Source organism: Triticum urartu, chromosome 2A, assembly GCF_056163025.1.
Source record: "Triticum urartu cultivar PI428250 chromosome 2A, HENAU_Tu73, whole genome shotgun sequence".
Taxonomy (NCBI): Eukaryota; Viridiplantae; Streptophyta; class Magnoliopsida; order Poales; family Poaceae; genus Triticum; species Triticum urartu.
This window is the reverse complement of record NC_141874.1, coordinates 529,311,248-529,334,501: the sequence shown is the minus strand read 5'-3', so window position 1 is coordinate 529,334,501 and position 23,254 is coordinate 529,311,248. Positions and strand designations below refer to the sequence as shown.

The 23,254-nt window shown below is 49.3% G+C and overlaps 2 protein-coding genes and 1 pseudogene across 5 annotated transcripts; 1 reads left to right on the top strand and 2 right to left on the bottom strand.

The window, feature by feature from the left end:
• Positions 1 to 6,162: 6,162 nt before the first annotated feature.
• LOC147985746 (7-deoxyloganetin glucosyltransferase-like) lies at positions 6,163 to 8,065 on the bottom strand. 2 transcript variants are annotated; one of them, XM_087544263.1, is made up of 3 exons: positions 7,417 to 8,065; positions 6,325 to 7,312; positions 6,163 to 6,241 (listed from the first exon to the last, which is right to left on the bottom strand). In XM_087544263.1, exons 1-2 carry the CDS (start codon positions 7,931 to 7,933, stop codon positions 6,351 to 6,353), a joined length of 1,479 nt encoding a protein of 492 aa, XP_087400389.1. In that variant the 5' UTR covers positions 7,934 to 8,065; the 3' UTR covers positions 6,163 to 6,241; positions 6,325 to 6,350. The 2 variants fall into 2 exon arrangements, with proteins under 2 accessions (XP_087400389.1, XP_087400388.1); XM_087544262.1 differs by having other exon boundaries at positions 6,163 to 7,312; positions 7,417 to 8,063.
• A 2,975-nt stretch (positions 8,066 to 11,040) lies between these two features.
• LOC147985745 (uncharacterized) lies at positions 11,041 to 12,094 on the top strand (annotated as a pseudogene).
• A 5,592-nt stretch (positions 12,095 to 17,686) lies between these two features.
• On the bottom strand, positions 17,687 to 23,254 carry LOC125528043 (ATP synthase subunit B). 3 transcript variants are annotated; one of them, XM_048692559.2, is made up of 14 exons: positions 22,990 to 23,252; positions 21,373 to 21,438; positions 21,215 to 21,286; positions 20,988 to 21,092; positions 20,527 to 20,628; positions 20,390 to 20,449; positions 20,137 to 20,237; positions 19,967 to 20,048; positions 19,585 to 19,677; positions 19,443 to 19,507; positions 19,018 to 19,030; positions 18,848 to 18,928; positions 18,234 to 18,342; positions 17,687 to 18,104 (listed from the first exon to the last, which is right to left on the bottom strand). In XM_048692559.2, the coding sequence occupies exons 1-14, from the start codon at positions 23,113 to 23,115 to the stop codon at positions 17,983 to 17,985; spliced, it is 1,197 nt and encodes a 398-aa protein (XP_048548516.2). In that variant the 5' UTR covers positions 23,116 to 23,252; the 3' UTR covers positions 17,687 to 17,982. The 3 variants fall into 3 exon arrangements, 2 of the variants coding, with proteins under 2 accessions (XP_048548516.2, XP_087400387.1); XR_015616858.1 differs by having other exon boundaries at positions 18,011 to 18,104; positions 19,018 to 19,041; positions 22,990 to 23,254; XM_087544261.1 differs by lacking the exon at positions 19,443 to 19,507 and having other exon boundaries at positions 19,018 to 19,041.

The following is a 23,254-nucleotide window of genomic DNA, read 5'->3' as shown; positions in this document are numbered from 1 at the left end:
GGAATTTGATGGCGGTGCGGGGCTGGTAGAAGATCGTGTAGGGGGCCAGCTCGATGGCCCACTTCGCCACCCGGCCGGATGCATCCCGGCTGCCTATGATCTCGGCCAGCGGGGCGGTGCATACGACCGTGATGGGATGCTCTTGGAAGTAGGGCTTCAGCTTCTTGGCGGTGAAGTACACGCCGTAGCACATCTTCTGGTAGTGCGGGTAGTTCTGCTTTGAGGCGGACAGCACCTCGCTCAAATAGTACACCGGCCTCTGGACCGGCTGGGCCCGGCCGTCTTCCGGGCGTTGGACTACAATGACGGTGCTGACCACCCGGCTGGTTGTGGCGATGTAAAGGAGCATGGGCTCTTTTTCAGTCGGCGCCGCCAGGACAGGCGGCGTGGCCAGCATCTTCTTCAGCTCGTGAAAGGCCTGGTCGGCATGGTCGTTCCATTCGAAGTGAGTGCTTTTCTTCATGAGGCGGTAGAGGGGGAGAGCTTTCTCTCCAAGCCGGCTGATGAAGCGGTTCAAGGACGCCAAGCATCCGGTGAACTTCTGGATTTCTCGCAGTTTGGTGGGGATCGCCATTCTCTCAATGGCCTTGATCTTTACTGGGTTGCATTCAATGCCGCGTTCGGAGACCAGGAAAGCTAGGAGTTGGCCGGCTGGCACTCCGAACACGCATTTCTCGGGGTTGAGCTTGATTTGGAAGCGGCGTAGGTTCTCAAATGTTTCCTTGAGATCTTCCAGCAAGGTGCCGCGCCTCTCCGTCTTCACCACGATGTCGTCTACGTAGACGTGGGCATTTCTGCCGAGTTGCTTGAGGAGGCACTTCTGCATGCAACGCTGAAAAGTGGCACCGACATTTCTCAAGCCGAATGTCATAGTCAGGTAGCAGAAGGCTCCGAACGGCGTGATGAAGGCGGTCTTCAGGCGGTCGGCCGGGTCTAGCTTTATCTGGTGATATCCGGAATAAGCATCCAAAAAACTCAACAGCTCGCATCCGGCTGTGGAGTCTATCACTTGGTCAATCCTTGGCAGGGCGAAAGGATCTTTGGGGCAAGCTTTGTTGAGGCTAGTGTAATCTATACACATGCGCCACTTGTTATTCTTCTTCAGCACGAGGACCGGGTTGGCAAGCCACTCTGGAAAGAAAACTTCCATGATGAAGCCGGCTGCCAGAAGCCGGGCTATCTCTTCCCCCACAATCCTTCTCTTTTCTTCGGACAGTCGGCGGAGCGGCTGCTTCACCGGCTTTGCATCTTCTCGGACGTGTAGTTTGTGCTCGGCGAAATCCTTCGGTACACCCGGCATGTCCTTGGGGGACCATGCAAAGATGTCCCGATTCTCACGGAGGAAATCGGCGAGCTCGCCTTCCTATTTGCTGTCTAGGCTTGCCCCAATGACGGCAAACCTCTCGGGGTGTTCGGGGTCAAGGGGTATCTTCTTGGTCTCCTTGGCCGGCTGAAAAGATCCTTGGGCATCATACTCCTTGGAGTCGGGGGGCAGGGTCGGCTGCTTGCCGGCCATGGCCACGACTCGGTTCAGCACCTTCTTCTCTTCGGCGATCACAAGGGAGTCGGCCAGCCGGCTGCTGGCGGCGGCGCATTCGGACGATTTCTTGTAATCGCCGGCTATGGTGATGACGCCCTTGGAACTTGGTATCTTCATCTTGAGGTATGCATAGTGGGGAACCGCCATGAACTTGGCCAAGGCGGGTCGGCCAAGCAATGCGTGGTAGGGGCTCTCTAGATCCACCACTTCAAACCAGATCGCTTCCCGGCGGAAGTGCTCCTTGTCTCCAAAGAGTACATCAATCTTGATCTTGCCAATGGGGGCGTAGGACAGGCCAGGGACGATGCCATGGAAAACCGTCCGAGTCGGCGCGAGCTGCTTTGTCTTGACGTTTAGCTTCTCCAGGGTATCGCGGTACAAGATGTTGATGCTGCTCCCGCCGTCTATCAGAACGCGGGAGAAGCGCGCGGCGCGTCTGTCCGTCGCAAGAGTGGCCTCCAGGACCAAAGCATAAGATCCGGGAGACGGCATCACCTCTGGGTGGTCGGCCCGGCTCCAGCTAATGGGTTTCTCGGACCAATGCATGTGTCCGGCTGGACTAGCAGCGACTACGCTGACTTCTTGGTGCTCTCGGCGCTTGCCGCGCCGGTCTTCAGGCTGGCTGGTGAAGACGATGTAAGTTGCTTGCTCGTCGGGGAACTCGTCGTGCACGGCTCCGACTGCGGGCCGAGCGGCCGAAGGCGGCGGAGCCGGAGGCGGCGGGCCGCCAGGAGGAGGCGGCGCGAGCCCTTCGCCCTTGGCGATTCGGTTGAGCCAATTGCACTTCCGGGTTGTGTGGTTGGACGGCTTCGCGCCGCTATGGAACTTGCACGGGGCATCAAGGGTTTGCTCGTAGGAGAAGGCCGGCTGCCAAGCCGGCCGGCCGCCCTTGGGCTTCTTGGGCGCAGGCCGCTCTTCAAGCGGCGTGTCTTCAACCGTGGCCACCTGCCAACTGTCGGGAGGTGGCGCAGGGCCTTTGCGCTTGTGATCGTTTGGGTGTGGGCGTCGGCCGGAGTCCCCAGCCGGCGTCTTGGGCGCCGGATTGAGCACTTTCCCGGACGCATCTACCCGGAGCTCGGTCTTCATAGAAGAGTCGGCCGTGGCGTACTTGTCGGCTATGTCCAGAAGCTCGTCGAGGGTAGTCGGTTGGGCCCTGTACGCACAGGGAGAGCTGCCTGGGCTTCGGAGCCCGCTTGTAAGTGCTGGTGAAGTTGCGAACGAAGGCTTCGGTGAAATCTAGCCAGCTGTTGATGCTGAGAGGCTTGAGGCTGTTGAGCCAGGTCCGCGCCGTGCCCTGCAGCATGAGGGGCACATATTTCACGGCAACGCGCCGGTTGCCGTTGGCTATGCTGACTGCCGTAGAGTAGTCGATCAGCCAATCTTCCGGCTTCACGGAGCCGTTATACTTGGGTGTGTCTCTTGGGAGCGAGAACCCTTTGGGAAAAGGCTCGTCGCGGATGCGGGGGCCGAAACAGGGCGGGCCGACATCATCTTCCTCTTCTAGCGCCAGGGATCGCGCTAGGCGGTCGATCCAATGGCGCGCGTCGCTCTCGCCGACTCCTTCGCGGCGACCTAGTCGGCCGCTGAGAGTCGGGTGCGCCACTGGCGGTGGGGTGGGATATCTCTCTCCGCGAGGTCGAGGCGGAGGCGGATTGCCTCGCCACTCCATGGCTCGGGGGTGGCCGTCCGCGTCTCGCTCGATGGAGATTCGGGTCCGGCTTCGGCTAGCCGCCGGCTCTTTCTCGCGCCGCGCGCGGGTGTTGCTCGTAGTCGGCGTCCGGGACGTCGCACCGTGATCTCGGCGCGGGGGAGGGCTTCCCGCACGGGCATCGGCCTCGTGCCGCTGCGCGGCCGCGTCGATCAACTGCTGGATGCGCCGGGTCATGTGGGGGAGGTCTTCGGCCTCCAAGCCGTCCAACTCGTCTACGGCCGCCTGGGCGGTGCGCAGGTTCTCGAGCGGGGTGGCATAGACTGGGCGATCGACACCCAGCGTGTCGGCGATGATGGCGCCGCGTTGCCTGACGACGCCGGCCCGGCTAGGCCCAGCCGGAGCCGGCGTGCCGAAGGCGGCGCTGTCAGCTTCGCGCTGGTAAGCCTCGGAGAGGCGTCTCATAGAAGCCAGCCTCCGGCCCTCCGCGATGAGGGCGAGGCGGCGTGCCTCCAGAGCTTCGTCGTCAGCATCCGCCGGGAGGGGGACGGATAAGTCGTGGGCCGCCGCGTGCGGGGCATCGTGGGCGCTCTCGTTGGCCGGGCTACCATGGCCGACAACCATCACCTCGGTGGTGACAGTATCGCGGCCGCCGTCCTGAGGGAGCGGGTCGTTGTAGATCGCGACGTTGGTGGGGAAGGTGTCGTAGGAAGCCGTGTCGGAGTTGACAGGCATCGGGTCGGTGGAGCCAGCCGACTCCAAATCCGCAGCGGGCTCGCCGGAGATGTGGAGCTGGCCGAGGAGGCAGGCGAGGCGGTCGGTGCCCGCATCGGAGGCGAGCTCGTCGGAGATGCGAGTTTCGTCGAGAAGATCGGCGAGGTCGCTCGCCGCGCAGATGCTGGTGACGCCTTGCAGCGCGTCGTGGCAAGCGCCATCGGGCGTGCCGGGCTGGCTACGCTCGCGAGGAAGAAAGAGGGTTCCCGTCTAGAACAGGTCTCCGGACGACGGTGCACTTGGCCCCACGGTGGGCGCCAAATGTCGGGTGGTAGGTGCGACATATGCCAACGGGTGGCTTATCATTGTGGGAGCCAATGAAACATCGTCGGTGCCTGGAAACGGGATAAGGCGAAGGCATGCACGCCGGCGAATCTTACCCAGTTTCGGGGCTCTCCGTGGAGATAACACCCCTACTGCTGCTCTGCGGGGTCTCCGCATGGTAACTAAATGAACAAGTGGCTACACAATGCTCCTTGAGCTGTTCCGGTGGGAGGAGGAGGAAGAAGGGCACGGCTAGCCTGCTTCTCCCCTTCGTATGGTGTCTAGAACTAGTTAAAAGCTGAACCCTTTGCATGGGTGCACCGGGGGGTTTATATAGGCCTACCCCCCGGGGGTACAATGGTAATCCGACTGGGCGCGGGGCCCAGCTGTCTGTGACCGTGCTCGCCGGCTTCTGCACCGGCTATTGGGGCCTGCCGACTGGTGGGTCCCGCCGGCTGCCGGCCCCTGGCCGACAGGCAGGCCTCACTGGTCAGGGTCGTGTCGGCGGCTGGTTACTGTTGCTTCATCTTGGTGACACGGGCTTTGTCGGGGTAAGCGTGGCTACAGTGCCGCCGCCTGGCGGGCGATCACTGTAGCCTCACTTCGTCTTGTCCCCTTAATGGGGCGCCTCCTTCGAGGCCGGGGGCCAGCCGGCTGCGGGGAGCCGGCCCTCTCTTGGGCCGACTAGCAGTGGCATGGCCGCCTTCGGGCGTCTCTCTGCCCGAAAGAGCCCACCGCCTTGGGGGCCACGCTGGTGGCCCGTCGTGGATGGCGTCAGAGTCGACATAGCAACAGTGTCGCGCCGGACGGGTCATGGCCACCCGTACGGCGCACTGTGCCGGTCGTGCTCCGGGATTCGGGGGCGGCTAGCTTCACTGTAGCCACGCCCCGTCTCTCTGCCACTAGGCAGACACGAGTTTCGAGGGTACGGTCTTGATCTCTTTATGAGAGCCGGCTTCTTGGAGTCGGCCTTCTCATGGCCGGCTTCATGAAGTCGCCCCCCCCCCATGGCCTTCTTCACAAGGGCTAAAGCCGGGGCCCCTTCCGAAAGCCGGCCAAGGCGATGGCCGACTAGGGGAAGGCGGCCCCGCATCTTGGGTTTCTCGAGAGCCGGATGGGCTCGTAATTTCTTCAGAAGGGCCAGGGGAAGCCGGCTAGGCTACCCATGACTATTTACTCCGACATCCATGCTTGAACTTGCTCCAAGATTCATCTTTCTTGTCCAAGCTAGGCCCTTCATTTGTAAGCAAAACAAATGTATTCAATTTAGACAGCATCATATTCTCATGAACATTAGAATCGTTACCAAGAAACGAAAGTACCTGATAATTCAATTGGCGTGCGCGAGCTCTAGTAATCGGTCCAGTATGTATAGCAGCATGGGCTGTGGGTGTAACAATGGTATTCATGTCCTCATCACGTTACTCAATAGTTTTCTGTTAAGGTCTATCCTGTAGAGGTAGTCAAATTGGATCAGTGATCGATTTCTAGGTTTCGTCGTAAACCTAATTGGTTACTTCCAATTACGTAAATCAATAGTTCAAACCGCACTCAAGGATAGGGCATTTCCCATTGATATAGGAACTTTTGTACCAGAAACAATAGTATCTCCAATTATAGCCCCTCTGGGATGTAAAATATAATTCTCGTCAACTACGAGACGACTAAAAAATACTTCACCTGCCAAAAACGACGCGGCAAGGCACGTGTCAACCGCTAGTACAATACAATGGATAAGGGACGAATGCACTAGAAGGGGACAAGTGGTGGCGATGCTTGGGCTTCGTAGGGTGGCCGGGCTCCGTCCGGACGCAAGAGTCTCGATCTCATCTGTTGCGCGCGTCCTTCTCAGGAGGATCCGCACGGCACCATTGCAGCGCACGAGCTGGTTAGGTGACGAGCATTATTTGCTTTCAGGAAATGGAGCAATCAGGAATAGACCTTAGTCGCCGGCATCAATGTAGACGACAACGACGTCCATGTATCAAATCAGAAAGTACAGCGAACCGCATGCGCTGCATGCGTTGAACGTATAGTATGAGAGAGCTAGCACTTGCAAATTTAGATCTTGTCTCAGTAACCAATTTGAAATACGTACGATGCGTAGTAGTAGTAAGTGGTAATTTAATCACGTGGTTTGCCGCCCGAGAGGAGGGAGTCGGCGACCAGCTTCTCGAGATTGGCGCGCGAGCGCCCGCCGGGCCGCGTTGCGCGGACGCCGGCCTCCCTCCACTCCTCGGCCCGGCGGCGCATCTCCTTCCCCTTCTCGCCGGACATCGCCTCCCGTATCTTGGCCTCCACCGCCTCCCGCCGCACGTCGTGGCCGATCTCCATGGCCACGCCCCACTCCACGCAGCTGTACCGGCTGTTGGTCTGCTGCTCCGCGAAGAAGGGCCAGCACAGCGTCGGCACCCCGCCGCACAGGCTCTCCACCGTCGAGTTCCACCCGGAGTGCGTCAGGAACACGCCCACCGCCTCGTGTCGCAGCACCGCCTCCTGCGGGCACCAGCTCGCCAGCACGCCGCGCCCCTCGATGGACTCCAGGAACTCCGGCGGCAGCACGGCGGCGTCGCCCTTGACGAGGTCCGGCCTGATGATCCACAGGAAGGGCTGGCCGCTGTTGGCTAGCCCCCACGCGAACTCGAGGAGCTCCTCGTTGCTCATCACCGTTATGCTGCCGTAGTTCACGTACACGACCGACCGGGGCTCCTTGCCGTCCAGAAAGTCGAAGCAGGAGACGTCCTCCTTCCACAGGTTTGACCCCAGTGCGTCCAACGTGCCGCCCTGTGGCACGATCTCCTCGGCGAGTAAGGGGAGATAGCCGATGGTGTAGACGGGCACGGTGGGCGGGAGCATGGCGCGCACCGCGTCCAGCGCCGCCGGCTCGAGCTCTTCCAAGGTGTTGAAGATGGCGGCGTCCGCCTCCGCCAGCCGCACCGTCACGTGGAGGGCGAAGTGGGCCATGTACTCGTCGGGGTCCGTCGACCAGATGAAGTTCGGGAAGTCTTTGAGCCGCATGTGCTTGCTCATCCCCGCCGTGCAGTCCACCGGCGTGTCAAGATACCCATTAGTCAGCTGCTCCACGTCTGCATGCTCACAGTATGTGCGCAATTAATTCATCCGCAAAAATTCCATTCATGGCACTGAGGCACGCAGTGTTGTTGAAAACTTGTAGGATAGGATTAATTACCTTTGAGTGGGAAGATGCCCTTGTCGTACAAGGTGCGGTAATGGCGGTAGCCCAAGTAGCCGCATACGCTGGCAGTCCAGAACAGCGCACACGGCACCCCAATGTCCCGTGCGGCGTCGACGGTGAAGCTCATGGCGTTGTCGCCGACGACGCACGTGACCGGTGGCGACTCGGTGGATGCGTTGAGCTCGGCAAGGAGGCTCTTGAAGTGCGGGAGGCAGGTCTCCCTGGTGGAGCGGCAGAGGGACGGTACGTCCTGCGTGGCATCGGCGTCGGACGGCGGGAGGCCGTCCGGTATGGTGGCGAAGCGGAACCCCTCGACGCCGTCGAGTGCGGCAGCGCCGCGGGAGCGGAGGAGCCGCCGGTGGTTGAACTCGGAGTTGACGAAGGTGACATGGAAGCCCCTGCAGTGGAGGATCTTGGCGAGCTTCAGCATCGGCGTGACGTGCCCCTGCGCCGGCAGCGGCACGCACACGGCGTGCGGCTTGACGTCGGCATCGACCTGCGCGGAACCCATGCCGTTACGTTGGTGGCTGCACAAAGTCACAAAAACTGTACTTGAAGTCCAAGTTGCGATGGTTGTGTTGAGCTGACCTCTGAGGAACAGAACTCGGTATTTATAGGGGACTGGCCAGAGTAATGCTAGACCCACGTAGGTAGGTGTCAGTCTACTGGAAAACAAATTTGGTTAGTACATTTGTTTTGAACCGTCCGATGCAAAATGAATGGCTAGATCGCCTTCTTCCACTTTCTGCCGTCCTGATCATCTTCGTCCCCAAAGCATCACATGTGCCACCCGCTATTGGCGGCCCTCCCGTGTCAGCCTTGCCGCACCGCCCTCCTCACTACCGCCGCCCACCGCCGTGCCGGCATCGTCCCGACCATCCCTTTAAACCAGCGACCACTAGAATTTTTTTTCCCCGGCAAGCCTGCACCCGCACCCGTCAACCTTTGAACTCGCCTATACCAGCTCGCTGCTGGCTATAGCTCCTTCCTGTCCAAGGTCTTGCCGGCACCCCGGGCCTTGCTTCGCTTGCCTCGCCGCCGCCGTCTATGGCCTCGTGCTCCACGCAGCTGTTGCTTTCTTTCCAAAATATCGACTAACCAGAATTTAAAATTCAACCGACTCGCGTGAAGCTAAACTGTATTATAGAGCTAGTGTATGAAGAGCGACTCCAACCCATCTGCAAAAAAAGTTATCAACAAATATTCATTTTATTTTTAAAAATGACACTTTCAATAATTACTAGAAGTTGTCGCCCTCTTTCTGATGATGTCTATTTTTAGAGGTATTGGCGCACGGAAGAGAGAAAAGGCCGGCCGTGCAACGGACCCATCCCTTGGTAGCCCTCCCTCAAACTCACTGCAACAAAAAATGACAAAGACCGGCGTCTCCCTCTTTCACACATGTGTCGATCACATAGGTAACTAACCACACCTCAACAATGCAAGTCGTACCAGCACCGACACGCGAGAACAAAGAGTCGCACGTACCGCACGTACCTACATAAGTGACCCACTTACCGTCAAACTCTAAGCGCTATCTCTAAGCTCCATTTAATTCATCCCTACTTTCCAATAGGTCTTGGGGACAACCCTTGTATACACGGCAGCCACAAGCCCACAATACTGTATATTGATGTGTGCCGGCCGGCCCGCTGCCTTGGCGCTCGTTATTTTTGTTAAAAATAATTCTGTAATTAGGGGAAAATCTTCCCTTGCTCAAACCGTCGTTGCGGTTTGTCTCGCAACCGACGCCTCTCTTCGATCTTCTGGAACCGACGCCTTCTCGAGGGATCGTCGTGTCTCTCCGGGTCGTATAAAAGGGGCCTGTAACCATCGATCAAGTATTCAATCACTTTCGATTCAAAACACGTTATCACGCACGTAGAACAGCCAGCGAGAGCGAAAGGCAACAGAGAAAAGAGAAGAGAGGAAGCACTCACCGCCAGTGAGATGACAGGCCTCGTCTCCTTCCTCCGTCTGATCCGCGAGGACGGTCGCCGCTACCGCCTCATTGCCCTTCGCCGCCATAGAGTTGGTGGCCACCGCCGTTTCCGTCGCCGGATGCAAGCCATCCGTCGATTCGGCCGCAGCGCCGCTGGACGTTGCGCTCCTGGCCGCCACCGCGCCGCTGGACGCGCCCCCGGCGGTGCTCCCCTCGCTCCTAGACGCAACCACGATGGTGCTCCCTGGGCCCGTGGCCAGGCGCCCATGGGGTTCGACCCCTGGCTAGTGGCCGGCCCGAGCGCCTCCATGGTGCACAGGGCTGCAGCCGCGCCTGCACCGCCCCTGGATCTCCGCTTCCACCACCTCCTCCGCCGGCCGCGTGGCTCGCGCCGTCGACGCTAACACCCGCCTCCGAGGCCGCTGGCCCGCCCGGATACTGCCCTGTGCCGATGCGCGCCGTCGTGAACGAGGAGGAGGCGCTCGCCTTCGTCTCCGCGCTGACCGGTGCCTCCGGAGTAGTCCGTCTTGGAGTCGGCATGGAGGGCGCCGCCGCCGGCGGCGGCACGCCTCAACAAGAGACTGCCGCGGGCTCAAGCAGCCGCGCAGAGCGGCGCTTCGGCCGCCTCTTCGGGCGCGCCGTCGCAGCCCTCGACTGCCGCCCGGGCCGTCGCCCAGGCTCATGGGCTCCGGCGAACCTCGGCTTCACTGCTACTCCACTGCGCCAGGCCTCCACCGTTATCGTCTCCTCTTCAGATGAAGAGGCCTCGTCGGTGTCGCATCGCTGACACTGAAGATGCGAGGGGAGGCGCCGGCGCTCGCCCCGGTCGCCGGCGACCGGGCTCCCTGCTCCTTGCGAGCGCAGAGGTGGTGGTGGGGATCGAGCGTGGTGCGGGTCCTTATCCGTAACCGCCCCACCTCTCGCCTCCTCTTATACGGTGTGGGTGGCTACAGGCTGGCTTCGGTCGGCGGTGGCAGGCCCAGGCCCAGGTGATCGACCTGCTATCTTCAAGTTTTTTTTAATCTCTGTTTTTATTAGTCTAGTACTAATTAGTGTATATGGTGCAGTTTTAGACTCTGTTTAGTAATGTTTAGTGCCTAGTTTGACTGCTACTTACATACTAGTCCAGTTCTAGATTAAATCTGACTAGGACTTGTGTAATTATTAGTGTGTTTATATTATGTAATGGATTGATAATATAAATAAAGTACCGGATTTCATCTGGGAAGAATGACATGTTCCATGTGTTTACCACATCTCATTTTTATCGAACATGTCTTTTCGATTGAGGTCTTCTCTCGCATATTAAACTTGCAAATTTTTGGATGTTTCTCCCTCATCTTATTTGGAATCACAAGGTAATGCGTTGTGATCTACTGCTCATTTGCAGAATATCCTCTCTTACTGTGAGGTCTACACTTTGTCATTCTCGACAAACGATTACCTCCAACGTGTATTCCTTATATCTGAATTGTAGCATACACAAGGTAATGGCGATGTAGCCTATTACTGTGAGATCTATGTGATCTTCAAAGTGTTATGTTCACACAATTGGGGTTGAGAATTTTTCAAGTTTAGACTTGAGTATCAATTTTTGCATTCTTATTACACAACCATGATGGTTTTTAATTTACCACCCGTAAATTAATTATCTCTGGTTTCCCATGTAGGAAAAGATGATTGCCAAAGAGTTTGAGGAGCTTGCCCTCAATGGCCACAACTACCCTACATGGGCTATGGACATCAAGATCAGTCTTGCGTCCCGTGGGATAGCGCGTGCAATACAACCCCCGGAGACTCCTCTCCCGGATGGGGCCACGCCGCTGACAGAACAGCAGAACTATGCTGCCTTATTCATCATAAGGCACCATATTCATCCAGATCTCCAGTCTGAGTATTTACAGGAGGAATCTCCTAGTACTCTGTTTCTGGCCCTCAAAACGAGGTATGAACAGCAAAAGGCGGTAGTCCTGCCCGAAGCACTCCATGATTGGACTCATCTTCGTCTTCAGGATTTCAAGTCCATCGGTGAGTACAATCATGTTGTTCATAAGATATGTTCCAAACTGCGCTTTTGTGAGAAGGAACCTACTAAGGGGGAGAAGATAGAGAAAACTTTGTCTACTATGCTCCCTTCAGATAGGATCCTCCAACAGCAATACTGTGCTCGTAACTACACTGTCTATTCCAAGCTTATTCACATGTTACTTCAGGCTGAAAAGCATGATGAGCTACTCGCTAAGAATGGCTCTCAGCGCCCAGTTGGGGCACAACCTTTACCTGAAGTTCATCTGAATGTTGCAAATAGACAAAAGTTTAATGGTACCTCTCGAGGTAAACAATCCAATTCCGAGCATAAGCGAAAGCGCAATGGGAACAGGAGATCTAGATACCCAGGCAAGGGAAAAGGCACTTCAAAGCCCAGGTTTGATAAATCTAAGTTTTGCAACAAAGTGTGGATGCTCCACGCATTCTACTGAAAAGTGCACAATGCCCAAGCATCTGGTTATGATGTACCAGCAATCTCAGGGACGCAAAGCACCTCAAGGGAAAAGGTTTGAAGCCAACTTCAACCTTCATCCGGATAGCGTAAAAGGAGTTGGTGGTTCGCACGATGTTCCTCCTGGACCAAGCAATGTCGTGGTTCCTTATCTGCCTGAGGCTACTGCTGAAATGGAGAACACGTTGATTGAGTACACTGCAAACAACGTGTTTGGCGACTTCGACTAGTCCCTCAATCTCCTTAGTGATCTACTTAATTATGTCCATTTGTGATGATTGTAATAAGAACATAAGTTTGTTGTTGTCTTTATATTGTATTGTATCAGCACATTTGATATAATAAAGATTGTATTCTATATATTACTATGAGGTTTTCTTATTGAAAATTCTTTGTTTTATATAGTTTTTTACGGGGACAATCCGATGGAAGAGGAATTATGCCTTGTGGACAGTGGTGCCACAAACTCCATACTGAGGGAGATGAAATATTTCCAAACTCTGAAAAAGACAAATGAAGATATTCTAACTATCGTTGGACGTGATACTGTGATTGTTGGTACTAGACGTGCCATATTCACCCTCCCAAGTGGTACATATGTGACAATTGAGGATGCTTTACTGTATCCCGATTCTGCACGTACCCTGATCAGTTATCGAGATATCCGTAAAAATGGTTTTCATATTGAAACCCATGAAGACAACAAAGAGGAGTATCTACTTTTTACTAAAGATGACGGATATGGCAAAAAGGTACATGAGAAAATTCCTTCTCTATTGTCTGGTTTGTACTATACGTACATCAAACCCGTGGAACATGTTGCATACAAAGTAATTTTTCAGAATGTTAACGCATTCCAAACCTGGCATGATCGTTTAGGCCATCCTGGAATAGGGATGATGAGAAAAATTACTAGCAATTCCATTGGTCATAATTTGCTTGAGTCAAAATTTCCTCAATCTTCTGATTTTGTGTGCACATCTTGTGCCACGGGAAAGCTAATTTTGAGGCCCTCACACCTCAAAATACAAGCTGAACCATTTCAGTTCCTTGAACGTATTCAAGGAGACATTTGTGGTCCCATTCAGCCATTATCTGGACCTTTCCGGTATTTCATGGTTCTGATTGACGCATCTACACGATGGTCACATGTGTGTCTTCTATCCACACGAAACTATGCATTTGCCAAGATAATGAGGCAAGTCATTAAGTTGCAAGACCATTATCCTGAAAGTCGAATTAAATCAATTCGGATGGACAATGCTACAGAATTCTCCTCACGTGCTTTCAATGATTATTGCATGGCTTTGGGGATTGAAGTTCAGCACTATGTTCCATATGTCCATACAAAAAATGGTTTGACTGAAGCATTGATTAAGAGGATCAAACTCATTGCAAGACCTTTGTTGACGAATTGCAACTTGCCAACCTCTTGTTGGGGTCACGCTGTTTTACACGCTGCTGACTTGATACAATTGAGGCCAACTGCAATATCACAGTTCTTCCCCTCTGGAATTGGTACGTGGAAATCCTCCAAGCATTTCCCATCTGCGTAAGTTCGGATGTGCTACATACATCCCGATCTCACCACCACAGCGGACATCTATGGGCCCACACAGAAAGTTGGGGATCTATGTGGGGTACAAATCACCGTCGATTATCAAGTACCTGGAACCCCTGACTGGGGATTTGTTCACAACCCGTCACGCTGATTGCATATTTAATGAGGAACATTTTCCGGCATTAGGGGGAGATTTCAAGTACCAGAAAGAATGCCCGTAAATTGATTGGAATGCTCATGCCATTTCATCCTCTGATCCACGTACCCAAGAGATCGAACTTCAAGTTCGGAAGATCATTAATTTGCAACATCTTGCAAATAATCTGCCAGATTCATTTACTGGTTTGAAAGGTGTTACAAAATCCTTAAACCCGGCCAGAAACGCGCCAGAAAGAGTGGAGGTACCAATAAAAACCACTCAACTCTCTATTCTTAAAAAGAGGGGGAGTAGTACGGCCTTTGACCCGGAGCATGCTTCTAGCAAGCAGCAAAGGAAATCGAGGAGAAAAACCTCGGAGTCAGTAAATGCAGGACAACTCAACGTTGACAAACACCTGATGGGTAGTATACACCCAGTGGAAGGGCAACCTCCACAACCCAGTTCCAGTGTGCACAAACTGACTGGGACATTGGAACACCCAGACTCGATCGTATTGGGAAATCACGAAGAGTCACTAGGGGTGCAGGAAATTTCCATCAACTATGTTGATTCTGGAGAATCATTTGATCGTAAGACTACGACTGTCGACATATATTTTGCTGAAAAGATTGCAGATACCCTTCTCACTGATCATGATCCAAGGTCTATCGTTGAGTGCCAAAAGCGCTCCGACTGGTCTAAATGGAAGGATGCAATCCAAGCTGAAATTGCCTCGCTTAACAAAAGAAAGGTATTCACTAAAGCAATACCTACACCTCCCAGTGTTTTCCCTATGGGATTCAAATGGGTTTTTCTCCGGAAACGGAATGAGAACAATGAGGTGGTGAGATATAAAGCAAGGCTCGTAGCACAAGGTTTCACGTAGAAACCCGACATTGATTTCACTGAAACATATTCTCCAGTAATGAGTGCAACCACTTTCCGATATCTTATATCTTTGGCAGTGCAAAATCGTCTATCTATCCAGTTGATGGACGTCGTGACCGCATATCTTTACGGGTCACTAGATTCGGACATATATATGAAGGTTCCTGATGGAATCTCTGTCCCGAATAAAAATGCAAAACGCAACATGTATTGTGTAAAGATGAATAAGTCACTATATGGCTTAAGGCAGTCGGGACGGATGTGGTACAACCGACTCAGTGAGTTCCTTCTTTGGAAAGGTTACTCCAATAGTGTTGATTGCCCATGTGTCTTCATCAAGAAGTCCTCTACAGGATTTTGCATCATTTCTGTGTATGTTGATGATCTCAACATCATCGGCAGCACACCAGACATTGATGAAGCACGCAATCATCTAAAGATGGAATTTGAGATGAAGGATTTGGGTAAAACCAAATTTTGCTTAGGTATTCAACTTGAGCATCTTCTCTCAGGAATCATGGTACACCAATCTGCCTATATCCAGAAAATATTGGAGAAATTCAGTATGGACAAATCATATCCATCTAAAACTCCCATGGTGGTTCGATCTCTAGACGTAGAGAAAAATCCGTTAAGACCAAAGGATGATGGAGAAGAGGTGTTGGGACCTGAAGTTCCATACCTTAGTACTATTGGAGCGCTTATATATCTTGCAAATTGCACAAGACCTGATATTGCATTTGCAGTGAATCTACTTGCTAGACATAGCGCAGCTCCCACCAAACGTCATTGGTCTGGAGTGAAGAATATCTTTCGATATCTCCAAGGCACAAAGGATCTTGACCTATTTTTCCAGTTCCTGAAAAATCAGGACTCTGATGTGATTGGATATGCAGATGCCGGCTATTTGTTTGATCCCCATAATGCCAGATCTCAGACCGGCTTCGTGTTCCTACATGGTGGCACTGCTATATCATGGAAGTCTTCGAAACAGACTCTGATGGCAACATCTACCAATCATTCTGAAATAATTTCATTATTTGAAGCACCATGCGAATGTGTATGGTTTCGCAGAATGATAAACCACATACAACAGTCATGTGGAATGGGTTCGATAAAATCACCTACCATTATCTATGAAGATAATGCGGCCTGTGTTGCGCAGATGCAAACAGGATACATCAAGAGTAATATCACCAAGCATATTTCTCCTAAATGGTTTTTCCCTCATAATCTTCAGAAAAGCGGGGAAATAAGCATTCTGCAAGTCAAATCATGCGACAACCTTGCTGATTTATTTACCAAGTCTCTACCAAATTCTACATTCCAGAAATGTGTTCATGGAATTGGTATGCGAAGACTTAGGGACTTGCAGGTGTCAGGGGGAGTCTCTTCTTGAGATATCCTCATTTTAATGACATCACATTATGCTATCTTTCTTTATGAGTATATGTTTCAGGATCTTATCAAAAAAAATTATGAAGAACTTTTGAAGGAGAAATTTTTGAGATGATAGAGCTTCCCGAACAATCGTGAAGATGATCTACATGGTCAAGCGTAGATTAGGGGGAGTGTTAAAAATAATTCTGTAATTAGGGGAAAATCTCCCCTTGCCCAAACCATCGTTGCGGTTTGTCCCGCAACCGACGCCTCCCTTCGATCTCCTGGAACCGACGCCCCCTCGAGGGATCGTCGTGTCTCTTCGGATCGTATAAAAGGGAGCCTGTAACCATCGATCAAGTATTCAATCACTTTCGATTCAGAACAATTTTCAACACTTGTCGACCGGCCAATGCAAAGATCATGTCACTACTCACTAGGCACTGGGTTACTTCGGATATTATTACCTCAGCCTCAAATTAGGTTGTTTAGATTTGTGTAGACACGGATGTATCGAATCGTGGCCATCCTGGACAAGGTAAGTCATAATATTACTTCACCGTATAGTATCACTAAGTATAGTAGTTAACCTCAATGCATGACTCGCGTTGCACTTATTCAAATACATAGCTGATTGGCGCAAGTACACGGATGATCTGGCTAGATGCATGAACATATTATATCCTGGATCTGCACAACTGTTAATCAATCAACAAACGATCACATTTTGGTCCACTCGCCCCATGTGAGCTGCCTGCACGGAGAGCATTGAAGCACCAGCGATGACCACGCAGGCCACGCGGCTCTGAAATTTAAGCTGCGAGACCACGAGTGGGAGGTTCCATAATGCACGGGAGATGCCATCTGCACCAATCTGGATGGAGAGGAGTTCAGTCAAGCCAGTCCAAGCAATATGTAGGGCCCGCTTAATTGGCTTTGGGCCTGCGATTTTTGGAACAAAGAGCAAATAATTTTGCTGACAGGGAAAAGAATCCAGAACAGAAAGGACCAGAGTGTTTGTAGTATATACAGTATATGTTATCACTTGGGATCTCAGAGCCAAGAATTGTATCCCGTGATCGTGACTGGGACGCAAACTCGAGGCTAGACTTCCTTTACGATCTCCAGCCACCAATCATCCTAAGTCGACGATAATGTACAAGATACAAGCTACAGGCTGCCGAAACAGGCAAGAAAATCCCATGACGGGTCCTACCAAAACATCTTATATTTAGGTACTATATACATACCACTTATCATCTACTCCCTCCGTCCCATAACATAAGATGGGACGGATGGAGTACTTCCTCACTATAATAAAGGAAAAACATCTTTTTTTCCTCTGATAATACTACAAAGCGACTCCCCATAAAAAAAACACAAAGCAACTCCTCTGAATCTTCACCGGGTTAAGCTAATAAAGACACCAAATATAAATCTGGCTGTTCCCAGATGGAAAGATTAAAAGTAGGGCAATACTTACTGGACCAGCTAAACGGTAGTTACCTCCATTGCATATTTCCATAACACTAACTGAAAAAAAAATGTAGGTGACTAACCGAATGCCACTCTTTCTTAGAATACTTGCCTAGCAAGTGTTGTTCTTGGCAATGGCTCATAAAATAGTGGCTACAACTGTAGCATGAAGGATGCAACTGTGTCAACATGTGCCGACTGATTGTATACCAAGACAACTACAGGCAAACAGTTGAAAAGAAACAGGCCACAATAATGTGCTTGTTGTGTAGCATTCAGAGATCCAGAAACGTGCCAACAAAGACGCCCGATTGGTAGCGTATGTTAGCAAGGAGGGTAGCGTATGTTAGCAAGGAAGCAACAAAAGTTATGTCATACTATTTGGCAAGATCAAGAAACAATACGACTATGATACTATCATCTAATATCACAGGTCAAGCAAAACACTCCTTGAATGCTCCTAGGCCCACAAGTCATTGACATAGAGTGACCCACATGTCACAGGCACACGGGATGGTTTTTCAACTTTGTAGGGCCATAAAAGGATTTAGCCCTTATCTCTTGCAAACATGCAGCAAAAGAGTGGGTTAATGGAATTTGGGTCACAGGCACACGGCATTTACTAGCAATGATAACTAGGCCTCCTGTTGAAGATGCTCAGAGCATGGTATCTGTCATCTGATGGCCATGGCAGAAGCATCACCTCTGTTCAATCTATCAAGGCGAAATGATTCTTCATCTCCTATCAAAGGAGGGATATTCCATGTGCCATACGCATGGCCTGATATTTTTCCACCTACAAGAAGATGACACAAATGACCGCATTTATGCTTTAGCACTCCAGGAATTTTTTTAAAAAGATCAACCAAATCAGATGAAGATACTAATTATCAGTATATCTTCAAACCAAAGAAAGAAGGCATACCTTCCTTTGTAGCCTCCTCACATCTTCTCCAGTAACTTCTTGAGATGCTAGGGTCCAATTTCTTTGAGAAGCTCTCATATTTTTCCTCAGCTTCACCGATGCACTTGGCCTATACGTACAGCAGCCATTCGCAGAACCAATTACCATTAGACTTATAAAAAGATAAAAGCTAAGATCTAGTAAAGCTTATCTGCAAATATGTAATTTAAACATATAATAGAGCAATTTCCATAAGCCAGAGCTATTACAATGTAAATAATTCAAAATCATAAGATTTTGCACCTACTTTCAACTACCAAGTTTATCATTAGATTTGCGAATATCTCAAGAATTCACATGAGGCTAACCAGATGCTCTCCATGCCACACATAAACACTTCTCCCAGTGCAATAACTCGTGCATTGAGGTTAATAGTTTTAGTTTGTACAAGGTTAGTACTTACGTAAATAAAAAAACATCAGTAAACTAAGTGTGAGATACTTGGAATTAAAGAAACTCGCATTTTATAAGCGTTGACTGAGAATAGAGAGCACCAGAAAAATTAGGAATACATCAGTGACATTATATCAAATAATATGCCATGAAGTAAAAGGCACAGATAATTTCTTACGCACCAACATCTTTGGTGCATCTAAAGGTCCATATATCGCAGCAAACATGCGGAGGATGTTAAAAGTATTGTTAACCACATCATCCTGCAACACATAATTTAACTAGTTAATGGTTAGATATGAAGAAATGCGCGCATGATTTTTTTAGTGACAATGTAGTTAGCAACACGTACCTCATAATCATACCTGCAATATAGCTAAAACAAGTCAGTGGTGAAACAACTGTTTTCACTGATGCTGTACAGAGAAGGAACTTCTCTAAATATCAAGAAGGTGACTCATAACTTTATTGTAATTGGATTTCCATTTAGTTAGGTCATTACATTAGATTGCACCACAACTTCGTAACCAAAGTCAAAAGTTCATTCATGAAAAGACTTTATTTTCAAGTCCAACATATAGCACATCATTTTCAAGACAGTTACAGGTTTTGCACAGTTCTTCTTACACACATACACTACCTCCCTAGAGCATTCAATCAAGCAGATCAGATGTGCTAGATATTCTTTAAGGACATGAACTGCACCATTCTATGTAAAAACTAGAGACTACACCATTGCACTTGTGCATGGAAGACTATGATTTAGAGTATACTCACAGGTCATCACATATCTCAACTAAAAATTCTGAGACAGACAAGAACTCCATGTGCAAGTCATTGACCTAGAAATAATCAAAGAAAAGGTCTGGTTGACAATAGCTGGCAATCGATAAGGCAACAAAGACAAAGATGTATATACCTGCTGACCAGTAAGCCGATACATCATCAGATTAAGAACTCGATAGTCAAAAGATTTGAGATGGATTGCTTCCATAACATCTTCGATAGATATCTATAGAGAAAATTTTGTAGGAACTATTTTCAGTTCGACAAGATATATGTTATCTGCGGCAGAAATGTTTGGTTGCAAAAAATATTTTTGATGTTTAAGCATTTGTCACTTCACATTTTTGTGCACAAGCTGGGACGCTCTTATATGGCTATATCTATTCCCATTAGAGCGTAATACTTAACATCTGGCCTTTGCTCTTTCATGTTTCAATATTACATACTTCAGTGTATCCATAGATCAGCAAATATGATTGAATATAACATATGATCTAAGAAGCAGCTCTAGTTACCTTATCCTTTCTTGATAATGCTTGACAAAGCTTCCTCTCTAGAGACCAATACTGGATGCCAGATTTGAGTTCATTTCGCAATCTAAAACATGGGAAATATAGGGCTAATTCAATCAGGTATGGAGAATATTTTACATGTTTACAAGGGCATCGAGCAGAAAGTTCCCAACTGATCTGTCATTAACCCCTGGCATTGAAGAAGATTATCAAGGGGGTCAAGCATGTCAGACAAGGACATCTGACTAGAACCTTGTATTTTCCTTTCCAATACCTGCATTGGTAATAAATGGAAAATAAGAATAAAAAAATAACAGTAAATAACTAAATGAGAAAGTCAATGTACACATAATAATCTAAGATTTAAGTTGATCATGTCACGTATCATGTTCCGCAAGATAACTAAATCAAAAGTCCAAATCTTACTGTTGAAGAAGAGTTGTTCTCTGGAACTAATAGCAAACTGTCTTCATTTGAAGCATCTAACTGCAACAAGAAAGATTTTAGTTTGCCTAATGAAAAAAAAACATATGGAGAACTGTGAAGCACATTTCAGCAAAAACCTGGTATATGTAGCTCTCTGTAAAAGAAAGGAAAGGAAGAAACTTGAAAACAGAGTGTGGTCTGTTAACATCCAAACCATGAAATATGAAGTATGACCTGCACTGCCATTTCAAGAAAAATAAAGTCAAGAATATGAGCATTCTATGTAACATCTATAAGGACATTTTCATAAGAAACAAAAGTATAAAAACGTGCTTGCATGAGAACAACCAAAGGTGTAGACATCTCACTGATATAGTTTCTGAGTGAAATTCTTAAACAGTGTGATTAAAGAATAAGCAAAATGTACTCCATGTCAAATTGTCTTATTTTGATATGAAACCTAATGTCCATAAGTGAGTTCAATGTTTTTCTTCCACAAGTAAAATCATGAGAACGTTGAAAAAAGAAGGCAATAGGAGCAGAGTCTTAGAGAAGCACAGGGCAACTAAGGTTGTCACAAGTATCAAAGAGTACGCACAAAATCTTCAAGCGTGGAATTGGCTCTCATCATTGCATCGAATCCAATCATAGGCGCATCCTGAATGGTTAATTTCTCGCCATCCGTCTTGAACTTCTTAGTTGGCTGGCTCGATAAGATATATCTTGATCAGATCATTAAAGGACATAATCTCTACAGAGTGCCAGTGCCAGTTAACAACAAATTTGCTTAGTTCACTTACAAGGTAAAATGGGAATAATACTTACTTCATCTTCCCTATTATTAGTACCTTCCAGACTGGCTAGACGTTGCACTTCTTTGAGAGTATCAGAATTAACCTTGAAACAATTATCAATATCAATTCAGTATGGCAAACATTTGAAAATAAGCAATTCAACATGTAGCAATGGGTCACTAAGATTACCTCTCTCAAAAGCTCAGAGATTAATACGACCTTCTTCTCAATGGCAAGTGAATCAAACGGCTGCGCCTACATGCACAAAATGAAGAGGACCCAAATCATGAACACTGAAATGCATTCAGTCTGCTATAATTCAACTATCACAGGAACCTTTCAAATGTCAGCAAGAGATAGTGAATTTAACACAGAGATAGGAAAAGGCAAGGCATGCAAATCAATTGAAAACATATTTTAATGATCATGATCATAAAAGGAATGAAGCCTACAAGGGATCTCTTGCTTATCTAGCAAAAAAAAACTTATAAAAGGGATCTCTCCCCGATTTATTAATGAAACCTAGAGGTTCAGAACATAAGCGATACCGAAATAGGCTTTCGCCCTGCTTTATAGATAAAGCAAACTGCCAAACAACCAGTTCAACACAACGACAGGATACAACACACACACACACCAAGTCTCAAACATAAACGATACCCAAACCAGGTTTGACAGAAAATGAAGAAAGGAAATCGTGCTACAGGCCTGCCAGACCTAGCAAACTGCAGATCTAAACATCACAAAAGACAGCAATAGAACCATTCGATGTGCAAGAGTCATGTTTTCCCTAGTTGTAGGATCCCACTCCACCTCACATATTTGAAGCTACAGTCATTGCTTCTGATCCAACAAGCACATGTAAGCATCATACTGACCGAGAATTAGACCAATGGCGAGTAGATAAGAGCTGTTGAAAGTTGGATGGCCTTTAGTCATATATATCTCTACTCTCTACTCTTATAAAAAACAGAGTTGGTGATGATGGTGTGCCTGCCATCCTGCAATATAGGCCGTCCGATTTATATCTGACGGATAGGAAGGAAACTATGGCAATTTTGCAAAAAGATACCCACACCCCTCTCCACATTTGCAAATAAGGTCTTTCCTCGTTCATCATTTTCTCCCACAAGATAAACTACTCATACAAATGCATCTTGATGTTCCGTGCAACGCATGGGCATCTTGCTAGTTAAATAATAAGTCTTGGATAAATCTCGAAGGCCCATTTGTGCTTTCATGACATGGTGGGAAGTTTAGTCCGACCACAGGAGTGGAGGAGAGTTGGGACGGAACTCTCTTCCACGTCTCACTGGAGCATGAGAAAAGGAGTGTTACATGCGCGCTCGGCGCTCCTCCTCCACCACCCACCTCGCCCCGCTCGCGACGTGTTTCGTGAACGAGTCGAGCTCAGACCTATGTCATGTGTGCACTTTATCTTTGCCTGTTGGAAAAGGATAATTAATTGCTAAGTAATTACGAGTCATTAGGTTTTAGGGAGGTGGTTTGTTCATCCCGCTTTTACTACTTATAGTATGTTCATAAATATGTCTGTTCTATGTCTGGTACGCACTCGCGTGATTAGCTTACAATATGAGATTAATACTGTTAGCACTGTCGTCATATAATTTACTTATGGATTAAATTAATCAGAAAATTGCTACTATACCCGACAAGGAGAAATTGGATCTTCAGTTCACCCGAAAATGCAGTCAATCAAGCGCACACATAACTTACGGATCTGAAGTGACTGGATTCGTGAACACGGCGGAAGAGAAAGGGGCGAAGTGCCTAGGCAAACGATACCAGGAAGAGGAGGAAGTGGGCGAGGAAGCGGTCCCCGCCGCCGCTGCCGTCGGAGTCGGAGAGGCCGCGGGAGCCCATGAGGGAGAGCACTCTCTGCACCTTCTCTAGCTCCAGCAGCGCCTCCATTGCTTGGTGCCGTGCTTCCGCTCGATCTTGGTTTGGTTTCAGTTTCGATTTCAGGGTTGTGCGAGTGAATTCACTGGAACTTTTTTTTTTTTTTTGAGGGGAAGAATTCACTGGAACTGAAAGGAGGAAAAGATGGAAA

What these genes read in the sequence shown, in the direction of transcription:
- LOC147985746 (XM_087544263.1), bottom strand. Translation starts at nt 7,933, where the DNA reads ATGGGTTCCGCGCAGGTCGATGCCGACGTCAAGCCGCACGCCGTGTGC. An exon ending in GGGCATCTTCCCACTCAAAG is followed by an intron (nt 7,313 to 7,416) that starts GTAATTAATCCT and finishes GTGAGCATGCAG; the next exon opens with ACGTGGAGCAGCTGACTAAT.
- LOC125528043 (XM_048692559.2), bottom strand. Translation starts at nt 23,115, where the DNA reads ATGGAGGCGCTGCTGGAGCTAGAGAAGGTGCAGAGAGTGCTCTCCCTC. An exon ending in CAGGGGTTAATGACAGATCA is followed by an intron (nt 20,049 to 20,136) that starts GTTGGGAACTTT and finishes CCCATGTTTTAG; the next exon opens with ATTGCGAAATGAACTCAAAT. An exon ending in CATTATCAAGAAAGGATAAG is followed by an intron (nt 19,678 to 19,966) that starts GTAACTAGAGCT and finishes TTTTCTCTATAG; the next exon opens with ATATCTATCGAAGATGTTAT.